At 45.4% G+C, this 25,199-nt stretch overlaps 1 protein-coding gene across 17 annotated transcripts in view; it reads left to right on the top strand.

The window, feature by feature from the left end:
* The window catches only part of PARD3 (par-3 family cell polarity regulator), a 919,963-nt gene that overhangs the window by 134,636 nt on the left and 760,128 nt on the right, over positions 1-25,199 (top strand). For all 17 annotated transcript variants that reach the window (XM_063922114.1, XM_063922110.1, XM_063922109.1 and 14 more), the window contains exon 2: positions 7,588-7,689. In XM_063922114.1, coding sequence (XP_063778184.1) covers positions 7,588-7,689 — 102 coding nt within the window. The remainder of the gene's footprint in view (positions 1-7,587; positions 7,690-25,199) is intronic.

The raw sequence follows: 25,199 nt of genomic DNA, 5'->3' as shown, positions 1-25,199 counted from the left end.
GCCTGTGTTAGTGATGTCACCCCCTAGGGAGTCGACACCTGACTGGATGGTCGTATTTAAAGAATTACGTGACAATGTCAGCACTTTGCAAAAAACTGTTGACGACATGAGACAGCCGGCAAATCAGTTAGTGCCTGTTCAGGCGTCTCAGACACCGTCAGGGGCGCTAAAACGCCCGTTACCTCAGATGGTCGACACAGACCCAGACACGGATACTGAATCCAGTGTCGACGGTGAGGAGACAAACGTAATGTCCAGTAGGGCCACACGTTACATGATCACGGCAATGAAGGAGGCATTGAACATTTCTGACACTACAAGTACCACAAAAAAGGGTATTATGTGGGGTGTGAAAAAACTACCAGTAGTTTTTCCTGAATCAGAGGAATTAAATGAGGTGTGTGATAAAGCGTGGGTTTCCCCCGATAAAAAACTGCTGATTTCTAACAAATTATTGGCACTATACCCTTTCCCGCCAGAGGTTAGGGCACGTTGGGAAACACCCCCTAGGGTAGATAAGGCGCTCACACGCTTATCAAAACAAGTGGCGTTACCGTCTCCTGATACGGCCGCCCTCAAGGAACCAGCTGATAGAAGGCTGGAAAATATCCTAAAAGGTATATACACACATACTGGTGTTATACTGCGACCAGCAATCGCCTCAGCCTGGATGTGCAGTGCTTGAGTGGCTTGGTCGGATTCCCTGACTGAAAATATTGATACCCTGGATAGGGACAGTATTTTATTAAAGTTATTTGGGGTCGGTCTATCAGACCTGGTGGCCACGGCAACGGCTGGAAAGTCCACCTTTTTACCCCAGGTCACCTCTCAGCAGAAAAAGACACCGTCTTTTCAAACTCAGTCCTTTCGTTCCTATAAGAACAAGCGGGCAAAAGGCCACTCATTTCTGCCCCGGGGCAGAGGAAGGGGAAAAAGACTGCACCAGGCAGCCTCTTCCCAGGAGCAGAAGCCCTCCCCCGCTTCTGCCAAGTCTTCAGCATGACGCTGGGGCTTTACAAGCGGACTCAGGCACGGTGGGGGCCTGTCTCAAAAATTTCAACGCGCAGTGGGCTCACTCGCAAGTGGACCCCTGGATCCTGCAGGTAGTATCACAGGGGTACAAATTGGAATTCGAGACGTCTCCCCTCGCCGATTCCTGAAGTCTGCTCTTCCAACGTCTCCCTCCGACAGGGAGGCAGTATTGGAAGCTATTCACAAGCTGTATTCCCAGCAGGTGATAATCAAGGTACCCCTCCTACAACAGGGAAAGGGGTATTATTCCACGCTGTTTGTGGTACCGAAGCCGGACGGCTCGGTGAGACCAATTTTAAATCTAAAATCCTTGAACACTTACATAAAAAGGTTCAAATTCAAGATGGAATCACTCAGAGCAGTGATAGCGAACCTGGAAGAAGGGGACTATATGGTATCTCTGGATCTCCATGTCCCAATCTTCCCTTCTCACCAGGGGTACCTCAGGTTTGTGGTTCAAAACTGTCATTATCAGTTTCAGACGCTGCCGTTTGGATTGTCCACGGCACCCCGGGTCTTTACCAAGGTAATGGCCGAAATGATGATGATTCTTCGAAGAAAAGGCGTCTTAATTATCCCTTACTTGGACGATCTCCTGATAAGGGCAAGATCCAGGAAACAGTTAGAGTTCGGAGTAGCACTGTCTCAGGTAGTGCTACGTCAGCACGGGTGGATTCTAAATATCCCAAAATCACAGCTGATTCCAATAACACGTCTACTGTTCCTGGGGATGATTCTGGACACAGTCCAGAAAAAGGTGTTTCTCCCGGAGGAGAAGGCCAGGGAGTTATCCGAGCTAGTCAGGAACCTCCTAAAACGAGGCCAAGTGTCAGTGCATCAATGCACGAGAGTCCTGGGAAAAATGGTGGCTTCTTACGAAGCAATTCCATTCGGAAGATTCCATGCAAGAACTTTTCAGTGGGATCTGCTGGACAAATGGTCTGGATCGCATCTTCAGATGCATCAGCGGATAACCCTATCTCCAAGGACAAGGGTGTCTCTCCTGTGGTGGTTACAGAGTGCTCATCTTCTAGAGGGCCGCAGATTCGGCATTCAGGACTGGGTCCTGGTGACCACGGATGCCAGCCTGAGAGGCTGGGGAGCAGTCACACAGGGAAGAAATTTCCAGGGCTTGTGGTCAAGCATGGAAACGTCTCTTCACATAAATATTCTGGAACTAAGGGCCATTTACAATGCCCTAAGTCAAGCAAGGACTCTGCTTCAGGGTCAGTCGGTATTGATCCAATCGGACAACATCACGGCAGTCGCCCACGTCAACAGACAGGGCGGCACAAGAAGCAGGAGGGCAATGGCAGAAGCTGCAAGGATTCTCCGCTGGGCGGAAAATCATGTGGTGGCACTGTCAGCAGTGTTCATTCCGGGAGTGGACAACTGGGAAGCAGACTTCCTCAGCAGACACGACCTCCACCCGGGGGAGTGGGGACTTCACCCAGAAGTCTACAAGTGATTGTAAACCGTTGGGAAAAACCAAAGGTGGACATGATGGCGTCCCGTCTCAACAAAAAACTGGACAGATATTGCGCCAGGTCAAGGGACCCTCCGGCAATAGCGGTGGACGCTCTGGTAACACCGTGGGTGTACCAGTCGGTGTATGTGTTCCCTCCTCTGCCTCTCATACCCAAAGTACTGAGAATCATAAGAAGGAGAGGAGTAAGAACTATACTCGTGGCTCCGGATTGGCCAAGAAGAACTTGGTACCCGGAACTGCAAGAGATGCTCACGGAGGACCCGTGGCCTCTACCTCTAAGAAAGGACCTGCTCCAGCAGGGACCTTGTCTGTTCCAAGACTTACCGCGGCTGCGTTTGACGGCATGGCGGTTGAACGCCGGATCCTGATGGAAAAAGGCATTCCAGATGAAGTCATCCCTACCCTGATCAAAGCCAGGAAGGATGTAACCGCGAAACATTATCACCGCATTTGGCGGAAATATGTTGCGTGGTGTGAGGCCAAGAATGCCCCCACAGAGGAATTTCAACTGGGTCGTTTCCTGCATTTCCTGCAAGCAGGACTGTCTATGGGCCTAAAATTAGGATCCATTAAGGTTCAGATTTCGGCCCTGTCGATCTTCTTCCAGAAAGAACTGGCTTCAGTGCCTGAAGTTCAGACGTTTGTCAAGGGGGTACTGCATATACAGCCTCCTTTTGTGCCACCAGTGGCACCTTGGGATCTCAATGTAGTTTTAGGGTTCCTAAAATCACATTGGTTTGAACCACTCACCACTGTGGAATTAAGATATCTCACATGGAAAGTGGTCATGCCGTTAGCTCTGGCGTCAGCCAGGCGTGTCTCAGAATTGGCGGCTTTGTCATATAAAAGCCCTTACCTAATTTTTCATTCAGGCAGGGCAGAATTGAGGACTCGTCCTCAATTTCTCCCTAAGGTGGTTTCAGCGTTTCACATGAACCAACCTATTGTGGTGCCTGCGGCTACTAGGGACTTGGAGGACTCCCAAGTTGTTGGACGTAGTCAGGGCCCTGAAAATATATGTTTCCAGGACGGCTGGAGTCAGAAAATCTGACTTGCTGTTTATCCTGTATGCACCCAACAAGCTGGGTGCTCCTGCTTCTAAGCAGACGATTGCTCGTTGGATTTGTAGTACAATTCAGCTTGCACATTCTGTGGCAGGACTGCCACAGCCAAAATCTGTTAAAGCCCATTCCACAAGGAAAGTGGGCTCATCTTGGGCGGCTGCCCGAGGGGTCTCGGCTTTACAACTTTGCCGAGCAGCTACTTGGTCAGGGGCAAACACGTTTGAAAAATTTAACAAATTCGATACCCTGGCTGAGGAGGACCTGGAGTTCTCTCATTCGGTGCTGCAGAGTCATCCGCACTCTCCCGCCCGTTTGGGAGCTTTGGTATAATCCCCATGGTCCTTACGGAAGTCCCAGCATCCACTAGGACGTCAGAGAAAATAAGAATTTACTTACCGATAATTCTATTTCTCGTAGTCCGTAGTGGATGCTGGGCGCCCATCCCAAGTGCGGATTGTCTGCAATACTTGTATATAGTTATTGTTACAAAAAAATCGGGTTGTTTATTGTTGTGAGCCATCTTTTCAGAGGCTCCTACGTTTATCATACTGTTAACTGGGTTCAGATCACAGGTTGTACGGTGTGATTGGTGTGGCTGGTATGAGTCTTACCCGGGATTCAAAATCCTTCCTTATTATGTACGCTCGTCCGGGCACAGTATCCTAACTGAGGCTTGGAGGAGGGTCATAGGGGGAGGAGCCAGTGCACACCAGCTAGTCTAAAGCTTTTACTTTTGTGCCCAGTCTCCTGCGGAGCCGCTATTCCCCATGGTCCTTACGGAAGTCCCAGCATCCACTACGGACTACGAGAAATAGAATTATCGGTAAGTAAATTCTTATTTTTTTATTTTATTCATGATGATAGGGGAAGCTTCAGAGCTGGAGAAATTGTCATTGATGAGTTAAATATTTATGGTCCTGATAATCAACAAGCTATATTTTCCCAACAACAGGAGGATACAGGAAAGCAATTATCCCATCACAATATATTTTCATATAGAACAAGGAGATGATGATGAAACAGCTGTCTACTTTTTCCAACCTCCCCTAATTTTCCTGACAAACATGTGTTAGCTGGGGTAACTAATACTTATCTAAATGCATTTTACACAACAGGATAACTCAATCTGAATCAATCCAATAGATCCGAATAGCATACTGTATTACAAAAATGTAAAAAAAGCAAAACTAGTTTAACCTCTTCCTGTAAGCCCGTCAAGCAGAGCAGGACTGAGAAAATAATCAGCGTATGTTATAGCAGCTTAGTGCCAGTTCCTGTAAAACAAGCTGTGTATATGTCTTGTCTGGTCTTGTTAACTGAGGTCTCTGTGTGTAGAATTGGGAAAGAAGCAGCATTGTTAGTCAGAGTTTGGGAAAGCAAATTATATGTTTGCTGTTCTCAATCTATAATAAAACTTTGGGTACTATACAAATAGATTCTTCATGTATCTGGCTCTCCGTATCATGTTCTTTCTCACCATATGTTTAAAAGTTTCTGGTGGGATGTAAGTGTTGTGGCATTTCGTTTTGTGTTCTTAAAGCTGAAGTGGCTTTAGGCTGTTTTTTCACTTCTTCCCCAAGGTTAAACTTTTTTGATCATGTAAGTTTATCTAGATTTGAACCACACTTAGATGAAAACGTGATGTTGACTTAATATAATAACATTTTTTTTGGAGTAACCCAAGGCATCACTTGACTTGTCGATTTAAACTGGTTAATGAGAAACACTTGGTTTCTGTAAAATGACATCCTCCCAAAATTAGATCTTGTTTTTCCACTGCGTTCAGCTGACACTCGAGGCAAAATTAAATTCTCTTCACAGGGATGTAGCTCCCATGTTAAGTGCCCAAAGCTATTTCATTGCTTGCGCTGTAAACCCGCGACTAGTGGGTTTCTGCTTGTAACTCATGAGGTGCGAACAGAAATCAACGCAAACTAATGCGTAGCGATTAGTCTGCAGTAATAGCATGGAGCCGGGCATTTAACCTGGGAGATGCAGTTTACTGCGACCAAGCCCCGGGCATTAGGGAGTATATGTATTGTACCTGCATGTATCGTGTGGGTATAGGGATTCCTCGTTCGAGGCGCAGCAGTACTGATGAGATGTATTACCATGTCGTCTGCCAAAGTGGGAGTGTATGTTTCAGGTGCATTCCTTCATGAGTAGCTATACCCGGTCTAATTTGGTGCAACAAGCACAATTAAAGGGTGTCTGGACCAGTTGAATTGCTCATTCAGGCACCCATTACTTACAGTGATGCCCATAATAGTTGAATAGCCAACTTTGTTATGACACACCCCCTGTCCCGATTTAGGCTCAGAATATGTTGGGAGGTATGATTATAACTATAATAAATATTTTCCTGATTGTCCTGAGTGGTCATAATCTTCTCATATTAATTAAAAGTTAAAAAAAGTTATGAACCTGCTTGAGGTATATTTTATGGGGCTAAAGAGATGTATCCATTGTGACCTCTATAATCTACACATCGTTTATGATATATCCGCACTCTCGCAAGCCGTCAGCGACATCTTCCGTTGCAGGCAGGTCTGGCGGGCGACATCACCAGCGAGGGCCATACTGCTGAATGCAGCATGCCCCCACCACTGTCGCTCATCACTGCCGGCATTGGCAAATTGGCAAGTGTGTGTGCACTTGCCGATGCCGGGTTCCGTCGCTGACTAGATTGAGCTGGGTACATATAGTTTAATGTGTGTCCAGCTTAGTGAGGTTGCTAGATACCAGCTGTGAATTGGCTATTACCACAGCTTACTGTGTAAGTCCTGGAGATAGGGTTTATACAAGGAGAGATCTCTCAGTAATTGACTTTTGTTTTATATCGTGTATCATATATTTATACTGCTTAGAATGCAAATACAGTAATTTAATGTCTAATGGCCTGGTCCATTTTAAGCATAAAAAGTTACTTTTCACATATTTGTACTGGATGCAGTAGTATTTGCATGTACATTACATAGCAGTCATTCTGTTACACAACTGCACATGAAATACATGTGTGAACCTGTTACACTGACTGCAGGCTTGTCTATTGTGAAAACATTGTCAGGTGTTATGGGCAAGTGGGATTGTGTGTCCTGTTGCTGTTTGTGCTGTTGTGTTGTCATTTTTGTCTTTGTATAAGTTGTGCTGTTTAATGTTAAAATATAAAATACTGCATTCCGCCATTGATGAGTATAAACGGATCCTGTACCGTACAAGAACATTGACTAGCCACATACACCCAGAACATGGCTTTTTATGTAATTGGATAAAGAAGTAGCTGACCAGTCCCTTGTATGAGACGAGGGAAGATTTGTGCACACTAGTGTTGTCTTGTGCTGTATGCATATTGGGCCTCATTCAGATGTGGAGGGAGCTGCTGCTCATGACGCGGAGTACTGATGTTTGGTACTTTGCGCTGGATTGTACTGCACATGTGCAGTATGGATCTGTAATGTCAGTAGCAGATTGGCTGCCGACCGTCAATGGTTGACAGTCTGTCGCCATTGGGGATGGGAAGAGGTAGGCGCATCGTTTCCAGTTTGGAGATTTTCTGGCCTCTTTGTTAGATCTGTGGCGGCTGGCTTGTGCGACCCCTTGGGTCATACAGCTGCCCCATGGTGTGGATCACAAATACTAGCAGGAGCTGTCTGCTTATATCAGACGCCGCCTGCTGCATTAACATACTAGCACACCACTGCTGCTTCCATGTAAGGAGCAGCGATAGCCCCCGCAACCGCTTCTGAATCAGACCCTATGTGTATACAGCAGATCGGGCAGTTCTCCATCTTTGTCAGGGATAAAGTCTGCAGGGCATTTATACGGCTCTGGTGTTCTGGCATCTGTCTCCAGTCATGATTCTGGCTTACCTGAATGTGAGTGGTTCCTGAATGTGAGTGGTTCATTCCTCACCATGTTACCTGTCCTGCACATTTAACTTTGACTGTTTTAAATAGAAGCACCAACTACATATAAATGTGTAACTGTGGTTTTTTGTTACAGGAGCCTAATTACTGGATACAAGTCCATCGTTTGGAGCACGGTGATGGGGGCATTCTGGACCTTGATGACATTCTTTGTGACGTGGCTGATGATAAAGACAGAGTAAGTGTTATGTAAACATTGGAGATTCCATTTTGGACCTTTGTCAAATTTAGATTCTTTGTTATTTAGCTGTACTGTTAGTACTGACCTTGATGTTCCATTGCCGATTATATGCAACTTTGTAAGACATAGGGGTATATGCAATTGCGGTCGAATTCCCGAAATTGTCAAAAAACGGGACTTTTTCGCCCCCCAAAAAAATTTGACAATGCAATTCAGTACTTTCCGTCAAAAAAACGGACTTTCAAAATTCGACTTTTTGAAATTCGACATTTGTCAAATTCGACTTTTCTGCAATCGTACAAATGCGGCAATTCGACAAAAGTATATTCAATTGAAGTTTGGAAATTCGACAACAGTGCTTTTAGACAGTAAATTCGTAATTTTCAATCCGCCACACTTTGGTGGGTGAATCTAATAAAAAAAATTTAAAACATGTTTTTTTTTGGTGTTTTTTTTATTGGTAATCGCATATCTATTTATATTAGAAGGGATTAGGTACTTGGTTTGTCTTTTTGGGAGGCACAAGTATTATTTATATATTTTTAAAAATATATATATTTTTTTTTTAGATGGAATGGTAAAATCCCGGAAAAAAATTGGCGTGGGGTCCCCCCTCCAAAGCATAACCAGCCTCGGGCTCTTCGAGCCGGTCCTGGTTCTAAAAATCCGGGGAAAAAATGGACAGGGGATCCCCCGTATTTTTAAAACCAGCACCGGGCTCTGCGCCTGGTGCTGGTGCAAAAAAATACGGGGGACAAAAAGAGTAGGGGTCCCCCGTATTTTTTACACCAGCATCGGGCTCCACTAGCTGGACAGATAATGCCACAGCCGGGGGTCACTTTTATACAGCGCCCTGCGGCCGTGGCATTAAAATATCCAACTAGTCACCCCTGGCCGGGGTACCCTGGGGGAGTGGGGACCCCTTCAATCAAGGGGTCCCCCCCAGCCACCCAAGGGCCAGGGGTGAAGCCCGAGGCTGTCCCCCCCCCCCCCCCCCATCCAAGGGCTGCGGATGGGGGGCTGATAGCCTTGAGAAAATGACAAGAATATTGTTTTTTCCTGTAGTACTACAAGTCCCAGCAAGCCTCCCCCGCAAGCTGGTACTTGGAGAACCACAAGTACCAGCATGCTGGAGAAAAACGGGCCCGCTGGTACCTGTAGTACTACTGGAAAAAAAATACCCAAATAAAAACAGGAGACACACACCTTGAGAGTAAAACTTTATTGCACACCTGCCGACACACACATACTTACCTATGTTGACCCGCCGACTGCCACGTCTCCTGATCCGACGATCCGGGGTACCTGTGAATAAAATTATACTCACCTCAATCCAGTGTCCAGATATAAATCCTCGTACTTGGCAAAACAAATAAACGAACACCCGGACCAGCGGACTGAAAGGGGTCCCATGTTTACACATGGAACCCCTTTCCCCGAATGCAGAGACCCCCCCCCGTGACTGCTGTCACAGAAAGGTCTCAAGCCAATCAGCGAGCGCAACGTCCTGGCACTCTGCTGATTGGCTGCACGTCTGAGCTGTCAGACAGCGCATCGCAAAGCCTCTCCATTATACTCAATGGTGGGAACATTGCGGGTAGCGGTGAGGTCACCCGCGGTCAGCGGCTGACTGCAGGTAACCCCACCGCTGACTGCAAAGTTCCCACCATTGAAAGTAATGGAGGGAGCTGTGCGATGCGCTGTCTGAGCTCACACGCGCATACAGCCAATCAGGTGAGTGCAACGAAGTAGCGCTTCCTGATTGGCTGAAGGGACCTCTGTGACAGGAGTCACGTGGGGTCCCGGCATTCGGGGAAAGGGGTTCCATGTGTAAACATGGGACCCCTTTCAGTCCGCTGGTCCGGATGTTCGTTTATTTGTTTTGCCAAGTACGAGGATTTATATCTGGACACTGGATTGAGGTGAGTATAATTTTATTCACAGGTACCCCGGATCGTCTGATCAGGAGACGTGGCAGTCGGCGGGTCAACATAGGTAAGTATGTGTGTGTCGGCAGGTGTGCAATAAAGTTTTACTCTCAAGGTGTGTGTCTCCTGTTTTTATTTGGGTATTTTTTTCCCAGTAGTACTACAGGTACCAGCGGGCCCGTTTTTCTCCCGCATGCTGGTACTTGTGGTTCTCCAAGTACCAGCTTGCGGGGGAGGCTTGCTGGGACTTGTAGTACTACAGGAAAAAACAATATTCTTGTCATTTTCTCAAGGCTATCAGCCCCCCATCCGCAGCCCTTGGATGGGGGGGACAGCCTCGGGCTTCACCCCTGGCCCTTGGGTGGCTGGGGGGGGGACCCCTTGATTGAAGGGGTCCTCACTCCCCCAGGGTACCCCGGCCAGGGGTGACTAGTTGGATGTTTTAATGCCACGGCCGCAGGGCGCTGTATAAAAGTGACCAACGGCTGTGGCATTATCTGTCCAGCTAGTGGAGCCCGATGCTGGTGTAAAAAATACGGGGGACTCCTACTCTTTTTGTCCCCCGTATTTTTTGCACCAGCACCAGGCGCAGAGCCCGGTGCTGGTTTTAAAAATACGGGGGATCCCCTGTCCATTTTCCCCCCGGATTTTTAGAACCAGGACCAGCTCGAAGAGCCCGAGGCTGGTTATGCTTTGGAGGGGGGACCCCACGCCATTTTTTTTCGTGTTTTTTCCAGTTTTTTAAAAATCGGAACAAAATCCGTCAAATCGGCCGTTTTTCGGCAGCGGGACTGTCGAATCCGTTTTTTATTGAATATGGTCAATTTCGGCACCCACTTGCCGAAATTAGACGGTCGAATTGTGTCGAATTAAAAAACGGCCGAAAAATTGCCGCGATTCGCCGCTAATTGCATATACCCCATAGTAACAATAAGTACAACCTCTATGTGTAAAATATAAGGACGCTGCTAGAGTTTGGATTGGGTGTTTCTATGTCTTTGTTTGGGGGAGGAGGAGAAGGGACAAGGCGTGGCTATATGTCAGGCTTGATGTGAGGTTTGTATAGAGCATTAATCCTTGCTTGCTTCTTTATGGTCTCGTGGATTGTGGAACAGCTGTGACTGTATATATAAGGATCTTGGATTAGTTTATTCAGATTTCACAGAAATAATTTGCAATTGGATCAAGCGCTAGGGTAACAGAAAGAAGGTGACTGTGTGATCACTCATTTACACACAGCTTGTGCTTTTTAATGGGTCTTTCATGCACTTTGTACCCAGTTTTGTGTTACATCCTGCGTGTGTGCTGCTAATATGCAGGGACATGCTGCCATGGAATGCCATACTACCATGGAATGCCATACTACTGCAGTATGTGGCCATAGCTGACGGCACTGGTGCTGCCACTGTGATGCAGTATTGGGCCACTGGTTTAGGTTTGCCTTATGTTGTTAGACAAGATATGATGGGACTTGTAGGGGCTATGGAACTACATCTACAATACCTGCTGCTAGGTGATTTTTATAGTGCAATATTAACCTTATTTTGTCAGGCCATCTGTGAGCTGTACATTTCCCATATGATCTACTGCAAGGTTTCTTTCTGTGTAATTGAAGCTTGATGTGCTTGTGAAACCTCATACATTCCATAAGCACTTGGCTTTGCTGTGTGCAATGTGGGTTCAAGAATCCTCACATGACAACTGCTACAGTCCTAATGAAAACATGGCAGCAGCATACATTCAGGATAGCCGGTGGTCGTGCTTTTTTTTTTTTTTTTTAAGGGGACATGAACATTGTCACTGTGTCTGGTGTCCTATGACTGCTCTAAAACTGTCCTAGAAGCTAGTACTTGGTACGGGATCCGGTCTCTAGGTCGACATAGTCACCACTATTGGTCGACAGTAGCTAGGTCGACAGGGTCTCTAGGTCGACATATTGTAGGTCGACAGGTCAAAAGATCGACATGAGTTTTTCAAATTTTTTATTTTTGTGAACTTTTCATACTTACCGATCCATGTGGACTACGATTGGGAATAGTAACCTGTGCCGAGCGCAGCAAGGCACCTTTCCCGATCGCTCGCCGTGCGAGGGGACACGGTGCACTAATTGGGGTTCCCGGTCACTGTAGGGAGAAAACGACACCAACATTTTTTAAAAACTCATGTCGACCTTTTGAACTGTCGACCTATGTCATGTTGACCTAGAATCCCTGTCGACCTAGTTAGTGTCTACCAATAGTGGTCGCCCTAGACACTGTCGACCCTATGAACCGCACCCCTTGGTACTGGTATTCTAGCAGAGCAGTGGTAGTAGATCTGAGCATGAAGGGCTCTTGTTGCTGTTTGCTTGTACATCTCTGAGGTGTCATCGTTCCTCCAGGCAATTACAGGTCCTGATAGACTTAAGTACTGTAGAAAATATTATATACTTTGTTTCACAAGACTTGAAATGCGGGAAGATGGCTCAGGACATGAGGTTTTATCTTCTGTGCGTGCGCTTTTTCCTCTCTGTGGCATTGTCCAACAGCGTCTGTGTTATCCGTTTATTATGCACAAGAGAATAACCCCTGTGTTCTGCTGGAGCTGGTCCGTAAGTAATTAAGTGGCAAAAATATATGTCTTCGCATTGTCATGCTTTGACATTGTGTTTACCACGTAACTGCGTGCAAGCCCTGGTTCTACAGCAGTGTTAGTAGGGCGGTGCTCCTAAAACAGTGATTGACAGGGTGGCAAAGATGCTCTGTATAAATGCACTGTGTAGATTCATACACATGGCCAGGTCCATTTTTGCACTCTGCTAGAAGTTCTTTTTTTATGTCCCATACACACTAAACGAGCCCCTGCCAACACCGATATTGGCAGCGGCGGAGTGCCGGCATCTGTAAGTGCATACACACTCGCCGATGCCAGCGAGGCAGGGAGCTATGGCAGGGTTGGGGGGGGGGTGCGGCTGCGGGGTGAACGACGCCCGTTGCAGCATGGCCAGCGTTACATGTTCAGATGGGGGAGGGGGTAGCTAACAATGCGTGGGAGCGCGCATTGTTAACGATATTGAGTGTACAAACTAGGTGAGATTGTAAAACAGAGCTGGCCAAACCAGTCCTCGAGATCTACCAACAGCTCACATTTTCCAGACCACCTGGCTGGTACACAGGTGCAGTCATTACTAATTAAGATGTGCTGCATTCATTCCTAACTGACCCATTCTACAGATCTCCAGGAGGCCTGGAAAACATGAACTGTTGGTAGATCTCGAGGACCGGTTTGGCCAGCCCTGTTGTAAAAGATCTCGCTCAGATTGGCCCTTCTGAGCGATAGCTTTTATTTTCTGTATATGGGCCTTTATAGTGGAGCAGTGGTCATTTTAATAAGTAATTGTAACCTCAATGACGGCTCATCTTTTGTAGTAACAAATCTATCCAGCCACGAGGCCTCTCCTGGGTCGGTGACTATAATGGTGATCTCTCCAGCCACGAGGCCTCTCCTGGGTCGGTGACTATAATGGTGATCTCTCCAGCCACGAGGCCTCTCCTGGGTCGGTGACTATAATGGTGATCTCTCCAGCCACGAGGCCTCTCCTGGGTCGGTGACTATAATGGTGATCACTCCAGCCACAAAGTCCATCCTGGGTAGGTGACTATCATGGTGATAGTCCAACCACGAGGCCTGCTCTGTACCAGGGTCACCTGTAGTGTGAACGGCATTATGTGGGACACTATGACCTGGGTCATGCGTGAAAGGGTCAGATTGGCAGGGACATCATCTCCAAGCGTCTACTGTAAACCAGATACCTGTGTTACTGGTAGACCCAGCTCTGGTGTGAACGTTGACAGTCCGGGAATAAACTGGGTCTGTCACCCATGTCCGGCTTCAACTCGTGCTCCGTGTCCCGGGTCAGAACCACTTTAAAACCGCGGTTTATGTATGAAAGGGGGAGCTGTCATTTTGGTTAACTAAACAATGCATTGATTTCACATTTCAGAACTTTGGAAAAATGCTAGCTTGGAAGAGTGAAACAGCTTGCCATGCTTTCCTAAATAAAATGAGGTTTGCAGACAGTCTTTCATGCCCTGCATATTTTTTGTGATCACGATACTACAGTATAAATTACTTTATAGTATTTTCTGTTTACGGATCTGTTTCCAGCTAATTGCTACTGCACTGTGTGTCAGGAGGGACACTCCCACCCAGGAATAGACCAGTCTCCAGCTGATAGACATCTGACTCTCCCATGTGCTGCCAAGTGGAAAGTGTAGACTTTCAATGGTATGGGTGAAAGTGGGAATGGTATTTCATGGACTGAGTGATAGGGAGAGGCATACAGACACTAAGCCATATGTATGAGATTTATTTCCATGTAGATTATTAAATTGAATCTAATCTCTATTAAGGATAGTGAGGATTTATCCTGTGTGTGTTCACATGTGATGATATGGCTTAGAATGCCCCTAATTTAGATGGAATCTCAGAGAGACTGAAGGGGAGGTTGTGTTATCTGCTGACCTGTGTGCTGCTGTACAGGAAGTTATGTCACACATAGAAAAGAATACAGGGGCAGAATTATTAAGCCTGGAGAAGTGATAAAGTGGAAGGTGATAAAGCACCAGCCAATCAGCTCCTAACTGTCATTTTTCAAACCCAGCCTGTAACATGGAAGTTAGGAGCTGTTTGGCTGGTGCGTTATCACCTTCCACTTTATCACTTCACCAGGCTTAATAAATCTGCCCCATAGTTTGCAAAGGTTTATTACAGTGAGTGGTATTGTGGTACTATTTCTTGAAGCTATACTTAGTTTTGTAAGTATTACTTTTTTGTCATTTAATTGAGAGGTATAATTTGCATAGATCTGTATTTTACAATGTTGAGAGTTTAAAATGGAAAGCTTGGTTGGCATAGTGATTACACAGCACTGAGGTCATGAGTCCAATTCCTGGTTATGGAGGTTGCATGCTCTCCACATGTATGTTTCTTCCCACACTCAAAACATAGGTTATGTGGATCATACATCTACGGCCCCAGTTCTCTGTTCTGCCAATCTGATCCACGACCCGATTTGCTGACTGGCAACCCATCAATGATCGTCGATCCGCCGGAAGAAAAAACCTCATGATAAAAATCCCAGACTCGCTGATTCTGATAATTTTTTGGTGGGGATTGGTGAACTCCGCATTTTCAACACATTGTATTATCCCGATAATCGGGTGTGGGCAGAATCGGGATATGGTGCAATCTGTTGTAGATGTATGGGCCTCATTACCTCCTGACATGAAAAATAAACAAACAAGTCCCCTCTAGTGTGTATATTTGTACATATGGTAGGGAATACAACTCCACTGGGGAAGGGACTGATTTGAATAACTACACACTCTCTGTAATGCACTGCGTAATATGTGTGCGCTGTATAAAGTTAAACATTTAAGTGATAATTTTTGCTTTTAAAAGGTGTTGTCCGGTCTAGTGTTCATCTATTATTCACTGTGCAAATTAGGGTTTGGATATCTGCCATAGGCGTTGAGTGCTATAGTGGCCACACACTGTTCATTGGGTCAATGGATTTAAATACAAAATTACTTAAAATAATTATCTAGATGTGTCCTTGCAATGTAATACACATCCTTTATGTTTACTTTGTTATAAAGTTTGCGTGGATTTAAAAAAACACAATAAAAAAACAAAACAAATTTAACCAAATATCTCACCAAATAGGTTTTATTTGTGTGTAATGGGTGAAAGCAAGTAACAGAATTTCATTATTACATTTTGTGATTACTTTTTTGAACATTTGCATATTTTTATATAATATTGCTAGTGTTTTAGCGCTACTAGTCACAAGTTCCAAGAGATACTAAATATTTAGCATTTTCCTATGCTGCCACCTAGTGGTGTATCTGTGTATTTCTGTTGGCTGCTTCTAGATATTAGAACAATTACTGTTTAGGGGTATATTCAATTGATGTCGGATCCTTTCCGACAGAAAGGATCCGACATCTCCGTATTCAATGAGCAGTTCCGACAGGATTTGTCCGTTCCCCCACAATGCCAATCCGACTTTTTTCCCCCCTACAATGCCAATCCGACTTTTTCGCAATTGCCGACTTGTCGGAAAAACGGCAGGGGGATTGAATAGGTCAGAACAGTTTCCTACCTAAAAAAGTTGGAAACAGCTGTCTTTCCGACAAGACGGCAGTTCCGACTACAATTAAATACCCCCCTATATCTTTATATCATGCAAACATTTTAAGCAGCACTTTACGGAGAATGTTTTATTATTTACATCTCTCCATGCTCCAGTAGATCTAACATGCACACACCAGCACAGTACTCTCATGTATGACACACTTACACACTATGCAAGGTCATGAATAAATGATTGCATAGGGTCATTAAACCTTACGTACAAGCTGATTGCTATTAAAGAGCTTCCAATAAAGTGTGCACATATTAATGCAAATTGGATGCATTTTATAAGTTTACATTTTGGGTTAATAGGGAAATGTTTTCTGAGCCCCGCAAATGTCCAGTGAGTGTTCATACAGGGAGCCTCTCAATTGGGATGGCTGCTACAAAAGGGCACATAGCTGTGTAATGATAAGGGAATTATTTATGCCAGATCGACAAGTAGCAGATAGCAGTCATATGTCTGCATAGTGACGCAGACATACTCCTGCCGAGCTGGTGCTTGTCGACATTGATTGTTGATAAGCTGAATGCATCCTATCATAAGGCACCTAACCCACTGCTACTAAAAATCAGCTGTTGTGCTTAAAGTGGTAAATTCTGACTGGAATTGGAAAACCTCATTTGGTTTCCTTATGTCCCGTATAGGTGACTCTAAAAACACGAGCAAGGTTGTTCTACCATAGATAGCGGAAATGTGTGCAGCCATATATCTCACCTGTGAAGTCTGCCCAACAATGGAAATTGCTCAATTATTTTCATCCTTCTAGGCTAGGGGTGTGGTGTAGGGTGTTCGGTCTATAGATCTATACTATAAGGTCTACAGTCAATAGGTCGGCCACTAATGGTCAACATGCATTAGGTTGACGGGGTCAAAAGGTCGACACTTTTTTTTTGTTTTTTTCTTCTTCTACATTTTGACAGCTTTTGCTGCATTTACTATCCATGTCACAAACTATTACCTTTAGTAACCTTGTGGCTAGGGAACGAGCCACCGATCTCGAAGCATGGCATACAAAGCGAGCCACCGATCTCGAAGCATGGCGTACAAAGCGAGCCCGTGAGGGAACGCATTTCATTAAACTGACTATCCGTGCCACAAACAATCACCATTAGTAACCTTTGTGTCGAGCGAAGTGAGGCTGCGAGGGGGTGCATTTCAAATAATTGGGGTCTAACATGTTTAAACACACAACACCCCCAAATTTTTGTTGTTGACCTTTTGACCCTGTCGAACCTTTGACTGTCGACCTAATGACTGTCTATCTTTTTAATGTCTATCTTCTGGATCAGAACCGTGGTATAGAAGAGTTACAGTTATTAGATAGACAGCCAACAGGTCGACACCATATTGTCGACAGGGTCAAAAGGTTGACAGGTAAAAGGTAGATTGATATAGAAATGGTGGACCCGCGGTTTTTATGTTTTTCTGGTGTCGTATGTTTCATCACCTGTGATCCCAATTAGTGGTAACATAGACCCTCGCTGGCTCGCTTCGCACACCACACTTCGGGCAAGGGGTTACGATTCCCAATCGTAGTCCATGTGAAAGGTAAACCAAGCAAAAGTTGAAACATTTTTGAAACAGAATCTTGTGTGGACCTTTTGACGCTGTCTAGATCAGGCATGTCCAAACTGCGGCCCTCCAGCTGTTGAGAAACTAGACATCCCAGCATGCCCTGACACAGCTTTAGCATTCTCTGACGGCAAAACTGTCATGGCATGCTGGGATATGTAATTTCACAACAGCTGGGGGCCCGCAGTTTGGACATCCCTGGTCTAGATAGACCGTCAATAGGTTGTCACCCTATGGTCTACAGTGTCAATCCATAGTCTGGATATTGTAGGCTGCTAGTGTTTATTCACTCAGGTTGGGACACACAATTGAATATTTCCATTTTAAAATGACAGGATTTTCCCATTTGTGTGATGTTAGAGGTCTGTGTAGCAAAGCCAAAATATACGTATGTATTCTTCTGTACATTTCACAAAAATAGCTCTGCTGTTCTGTGACTTTGTGTTTTCATTAAAGTGTCGGGCAGTTCTGTACTGATGAATAGCTAATTATTTTTACTTTGAATTTCTATGAAGCCGGATCTCCTACATAGTGCTGGAGGGCAATTATTATAATCTGGATTCATTACAGTATTGTGATTTAGACACGGACCGAAAAAGTCTTCTCTGTTTGACTTTAAAGCTTTTACATTCACTTTCTTGAGATAATAATTATGTGGACAAAATGAATGTTCTTGATACTCTGTAGTTATTAATATTTACACTAGATGGAGCCGTAAGCTTTATTTTTAACTTGTGCAGATCAATTAAATCCAGAGATGTTCTGGTTTGTGTTCTTCCTTTGGTATTGTAATGTAGTTGCATACTTATATCCCACGCAGTGCCCATCCCTGTGTTGATTATACAGAAATCCTTCTTGGGCTTCATCTTTTTGTTTTTTATTCCCACTATTTTAAAACATTTATTCCTTACATATAATGTAATAATATAGTAAAGTGGTCCCCACGACCTACACACAATGGAGACATCTGTGGTATGAGGTACAATAGGTAAGAATAGGAAACGTCACTGATCCTAGCTGCTTACATGTGTAAAATGTGTGAGGTACAATAATATTATTTACATACAGATGTGTCTTTGCTTCTTGGGCTACAAGTCACGTTACAGTCTTACTCACATCTTAGACGCAAAGTAATAAAATAGGGCGCACAAGCAGCGTCTGCTGATTAAAATGATATGCAGCACGCCTATATTATGTGTGCGACTCCGACTGTATTTGCATACATAATGCCATGCTACAGTGTTTTCATGGAAAACACCAACATGGCATTTCAGATGCAGATAGAGCCACAATTACACACACACTATAGGCAGGCTTCATATCATTTTAGGACAAGGTTGCAGGTGCACAATTCAAACACTATAAATTGATTAATTATAATCATTGCAATAAATTTAGCATTTCGAGCGAGATTCTTTGCATAGATATAGCCATAAATAATGCTTTGCCCACCGTATCCAGGTGACCTCATTAATCGGGCAAGTCCCTAACATATTGGTGGGGGTACAAATCTAGGGTGCAGGACACCCCAAACCCAAGCAGCTAGAGTTAAAAAAAGATAGTAAAAAAAAGTGAAGGCTAGTGAGAGAGGCTGCTGAAACAGCAGGGGTAAATTAGTGAGCCGTGAGAGGTGAAGGTGGGAAATTAGTTACATTGAAACAACACACACAATAGGGATGAAAGTAATTATGAAAATAAGTGTTAACCTGTGTTGCTCTTGAGGCCAAACAGCCACAGCAGTCCAGGGGGACCCACACCCCAGAAATCCACCCCCCCCATCTGACAATCTAATATACATTTGTGCAGGACTCGCCTTGCTCTGCATGCAGTCAATCAAATGTCAGGAACCTAATTAAAACCAATATATAGGACAAGTGTTGCACCTCTAATTACCGGTGTGCACCCCAGGACCCCTCCCCTGTATGCATATCATTTTAATCAGCAGAAGCTGATTGTGCGTTCTATTACATGACTTTCCATCTAAGACGCATTTTCGCCAAAAAGAATGTCACCACGACATGGAATGGCTTCAAGGGCTGTTTAGCGTGACTGAAGCAAGAATGTAAGCGGACACATCTGTACTGCCAGCGCAGAGAATTACATATGCTAGATCAGCAGCAGTATGTCTGGATAGTGCTGCTGACATACTCCTGTACTCCTGCCGATCTCCTGCTTGTCAACATGTCAATAGGTTCAATGCAATGCAATAAAATGATGCCAGCTACAACTTACTAGACTATAGGGGGGAATTCAATTAGCCATGGTAATTTACCACAGGTTAATTGATCCCCTGGGGCTATTTAATGATACCCGAAATGAAACCACTGGCAGCATTTCTCTGAGATTAACAATGGGCTTGTGTAAAAAAAAAAAAAAAAGGGACCTGAATTGAAAAGCCCCAGGTGTTGAGGCCAGAGGATACCACTCTTTTTCACCCTAAGGTAGGATTGCAATTACCCACCGTAAATTACTATTCAATTCCAGCCCCTTTTTCACCAGGGCCTGCTGTTTATGCCCGTTAACGTTGTTAACACAGAATTCGTGAATAGTTCAGAGTGGTGTGTTAATCAGAATCAGCTTTATTGGCCAGGTATACTTGCGTATACTAGGAATTTGTCTTCGGTTTGCTATACAACAGCCAAGTAGGTAACAGATAAGCAGGTGGTGGGGGCAAGAAAAGTCATACAGATAGGAATACCGTAGGGACACAAGTTAGTTACATGTGTGTCTAGTCAGTCAATGTTCAGGAGTTAAGCAGGCGGACCGCTTGGGGAAAGAAACTTTTGAGGCTTCTGGTGGACCTGGCGGGGACGGCCCTGTAACGCCTGCTTGAAGGAAGCAAGTTAAACATGCTGTCGCCGGGGTGTAGCTGGTCTTTTACTATCTTCATTGCTCGCTTTTTAGCTCTGGACAGGTACAGGCCCTGGACTGAGGGAATGTCGGCCCCGATGATCTTCTCTGCTGTTCTGACCACCTTTTGGAGCCTGCATCTGTCCCTCGCGCTGGCGGAGCTGTACCATACGAGTATCAAGGAGCACAGTACCGACTCCACAATCGCAGAGTAGAAGAGGAGCAGAAGCTTCTGTGGGATGTTGAACTTTCTTAGTTGCCTGAGGAAGAACAACCTCTGCTGTGCTTTCCCAACAGTGACGTCAGCGTTGGATCCCCATTTAAGGTCCCGGGAGATTGTGGTCCCTAGAAACTTGAAGGAGTCCACTAGCGATACCACACTGCCAGCAATCGTTAGCGGAGGTGCACTAGATGACTTCTTCCTGAAGTCCACTATCATCTCGACAGTTTTGAGAGGGTTGAGCTCAAGGTTGTTGTGGATGCACCACTGGGCCAACCGATCTACTTCCCGTCTAGAGGCCGATTCGTCCTCATCCTTGATGAGGCCGATGACGGTGGTGTCATCGGCGAATTTGATGATCTTTACTGATTGCACCTCTGAGGTACAGTCATTTGTGTACAGGGAGAAGAGCAGGGGTGAGAGGACACAGCCCTGAGGGACCCCTGTACTAATGGACCGCGCTTGAGAGGTGAATTCCCCTTCTTTCACCACCTGTGTCCTATCTGTCAGGAAGTCTACTATCCAGGAACAGGTAGCTTCTGGGACCCCTATGCGAAGTAATTTGGGGTGGAGGATGCTGGGGACGATTGTATTGAAGGCCGAGCTGAAATCGACAAACAGGACCCTCGCGTAGGTACCGGGAATGTCTAGGTGCTGTAGAATGTAGTGCAGGCCCAGGTTGACTGCATCCTCGACACACCGATTCGATCGATAGGCGAACTGCAGGGGGTCCAGTTGGGGGCCAGTCACAGTTTTCAGGTGATTCAAAACCAGATGCTCGAACGTTTTCATGACCACAGACGTCCGTGCTATCGGCCTGTAGTCGTTCAGGTTCGTGTTAGAGGGTTTCTTGGGGACCGGGAAGATAGTAGAACTTTTGAGGCAGGAAGGGACTTTCTGTAGCTCCAGCGATTTGCTGAAGATCTTGGTGAATATGGGGGCGAGCTGACCCGCACATGCTCTTAGGGCAGATGCTGACACTCCGTCAGGACCCGGAGCTTTTCTGGGTTTGGCCCTTTTGAACAATGCCTCCACCTCTTCTTGGGCGACTTGCAGTGCCTGGGGTTGGCAGTCAGTGTTCGGGGCATCGTAGAGGTGATTGTTTGGGTTGCAGGGGACTTCTTTTGCGAACCTGCAATAACGGTGGTTCAGTTCGTTTGCTAGGTCTTGGTGCATGGTGGTGGACTTCAATGTTTTCCTATAGTTGGTTATGGATTGCATTCCTTTCCATACAGATACTGGGTCATTGGTGGAGAGATTGTTTGGCAGCTTGTCCGAGAACCGCTTTTTTGCTAGCCTGATTCCTTTTAGTCAGAGAGTTCCAAGTACGGTTGTATAGTGCTCTGTCACCGCTGCTATAGGCCTCCTCTTTGGCTCGACGAAGTTGCCTGAGCTGGGCATTGAACCAGGGCTGCTTGTGGGTTGTGACACCTGTTAACCCCCTAATAATCAGGGATTTTTCTTACATTGTAAAGGGGAGTGACAGACTGGGGTGACGCGGAGGATAGAGACAGTGAGCAGTGGGATAGGATAACAACTAGAAGGCTTTGATAAAGAAGCGGATCTTGAGAGCTTGTTTGACTTTCTGTGGAGAGTCTGATAAGGGAGAGAGTTCCAGTGGTGGGGTGCAGCATGGGCACAATCTTGTAGGTGAGAGGAGGTAATCCGTTTTGGGGAGAGGTGCCATTCATCTGTGGAGCGAAATGGGCGATCAGGGATGTAAAAGGAGATTAGGTCAGAGATATAAACAAGAGAAGACTGGGTGTAGGCTTTGTAAGGTGAGAGTGCGAGTTTTAGTTGGGTTCTGAAGGAGAAGGGGATATCTAATGTAAGGCCTGTAGGTGAGGGGAAGCAGAGGCATTACGTTTGAAGAGGAAGATGAGCCCAGACTGCAGCATTGAAAACAGATTGGAATGGAGATAGGTGGGGGGACAGGGAGATCAGATAAAAGGAGGATAGTGGGTGAGGGTCTTAAGGGGGGCACACGTGGAGAGATCAGTGCTTAAATTATAAGCAATCTGACTAGATTGCTTAGAACTTAAACACGGATCTCTCCATGTGTATGCCCCACAGCGATAGCTATCGCTGGTGCTAGATTGGCCGCTGGGTGAAATGAGCGCCCCCCCGTCCGACCCCTCGCTCAGCACACATCGCGCTGTGCTGAGCGGGCGGGGGGCTGGGGAGAGAGATCGCTCAGCACACATCTCTCTCCGTGTGTAGGGGGCTTTAGTTACCTCCACGGAGAGATTTCTGAGATGCAAATGAGCATAATGATGATATTGGAGGCTAAAATTGCTGATGACCTAAAGAGGGAAGTATAAAGGGAGAATAGGAGTGGTCCAAGGGCAAAGCCTTGGGGGGACACCTACTGGTTATAGAAATGGCTGAGAAGTGGAAACATGCGAAGAGAGAGCGAGCGGTCAGAGAGGTAGGAGGAACATCGAAACAGAATTTGATGACAGATAAGTACCACTTGGCCCATCTAGTCTGTCTTAAATATATTCACACACCGTAGGATTTATTTTTATTTTTATGGGAGCCAGTTGGCCTACCAGCATATTTTTGGATTGTGGGAGGAAATCGTAGTACCCGAAGAAAACCCACTCAAGTACGGAGAGAATATACAAACTCCACGCAGTTAAAGCCATGATGGGAAATAAAACCATGACCTCAGTGCTTTGAGGCATTAACGCTAACCATTACACCATTACTGCTGTTCCTGGCTGTCTATGGGCAGTGTCACACAGACCCTTGCAGTGAATGATTTGAAGGATTTATTAAATGGAGGTGAAGTTGAGGCTAGCATATATACATGTCACTTGATCTTCTAACCATGTTCTGTAATATACAGCAGAGCCAAACCCTCTACTGCTTGGCATTTCAGTCCAAAAATGTCACATCTGACTTAAAATAATTTTGAAGCATGTATTTTTTATTTAAACAGCTGTCTGGCACAGATGGGTGTTTAGCAGTTAAGGCAGTAATCGTTCACATATTTTTTTTTTCTTTAATGCTGAAAAGCTTTACCTTTTAAAGTCATTGCCATTTTATATGAAACGTGTTTTTATATTCAAAATAATTTTGCACATGACTATAGTAATCATGAATTCCTCTTTATTTTATGCTCATGATGTCTCCATGATGTCCCTAATGAAGAGACGGGCTGCAGTCTTTTATTACTATTTTTATAGCACCGCCAATTTCTACAGCGCTGTACAGAGAATGTGGGGTAATGTAACAGCCTACGGTTACCGGCAGCTCCAATTTTTTTAAAAGCAAAACCATGTTGGTTTTGACTTTTTAAGGGGACGATTCAATTGATTTTGCACGCCCAATCTCCTGTCTAAAGAGACGGGAGATCAGGGGGCATAATTCAATGTCTGTCTGTTTTTTTAACACGCTGATCGTGACCAGACAGACCTGGGTTAGCAGCGTAAAATGGCTAAACCCAACCAAAGTGCTGGGCGCTATGCAAACAAGTGCTGTTTGGTCGCCCAAACTGCTTTGAATAGACATATAAGCACTGCAGCATACGTGCAAATATGGCAGCACAATTGAATTGCTGTGGATGTGCACCCCCTAGTGACGGGCGCTCCCTGAACAATAGAATTCCCCCCTAAAAAAATAAATAAATCTATTGCTGAATCACTGGTATCTCGTGGGTGTTTGCAGCTCGCAGGCTATTACATATACTCCTATATGTCATTGATATCCGTCCTTGTCCCATTGGATCTTGCAGTCTAAATTCCCTAGCATACAAGTGTATACATACTAGCGTTCATTTTGTCAGAACGTAGTTAGGCTGCAGGTATGTTTTTGGAGTGTGGGTAGAAAAGGAAACTGCTGTATAAAAACCACACACACATGGGGGGCACATACAAATTCTCCACAAATGGACTATGTTCGGTAACGTAACTCTTGACCACTGACCACTTTCCTGAGAGGCAGTAATGCTAACCACTGCATCAACCACTGTTTCCTTGTCAACTTCCTGACAGCAAGGAAACAGTTGGTGAAAACCGGGTCATTCACGTCTAGTGGGCGCACGATCAGCACAGGGGCCCCTCAATTATGTGTCCTCTCCCCCCTGCTCTTCTCTCTATATACCAACGACTACACCTCGGCCGAGCAATCAGTAAAAATTATAAAATTTGCGTACGACACCACGGTCATCGGCTTAATCGAGGACGAAGATGAATTTGCGTACAGACGCAAAATGGAACGGCTAACTGAGTGGTGCGGCAAGAACAACCTTGACCTAAATCCCCTCAAAACAGTTGAGTTGGTGGTGAACTTCAGAAGGAAACCCAATGCCATGCAACCACTCGTAATAGCCGACAGTGTGATTTCGTGGGTCGACTCTTCAAATTCCTAGGGTCAAAAATTTCCAAAGACCTCAAATGGGGACCCAACATAAGCACTGTCGTAAAGAAGGCTCAGCAGCGAATGTTCTTTCTGAGGCAACTCAGGAAATTCAGCATCCCGCAGAAGCTGCTGCTCATCTTCTACACAGCGATTGTAGAATCGGTCCTATGTTCCTCGTTCACAGTCTGGTCTGGAGCTGCCAATGAGAGTAACAGATAGGCTGCAAAGAAGGGTGGTGAGGACAGCTGAGAAGAACGTTGGGGCTGACCTCCTTCCCGTCCAGGAATTATACCAGTCAAGGGTCAGGAAGAGAGCGCCGAAAATCGTGGCAGATATGCAGCACCCAGGTCACAAACTGTTTGAACCACTTCCATCAGGCAGACGCTACAGG

Source organism: Pseudophryne corroboree, chromosome 5, assembly GCF_028390025.1.
Source record: "Pseudophryne corroboree isolate aPseCor3 chromosome 5, aPseCor3.hap2, whole genome shotgun sequence".
Lineage (NCBI taxonomy): Eukaryota > Metazoa > Chordata > Amphibia > Anura > Myobatrachidae > Pseudophryne > Pseudophryne corroboree.
The sequence above is the reverse complement of the archived record's forward strand: the minus strand, read 5'-3'. Positions and strand labels throughout refer to the sequence as shown.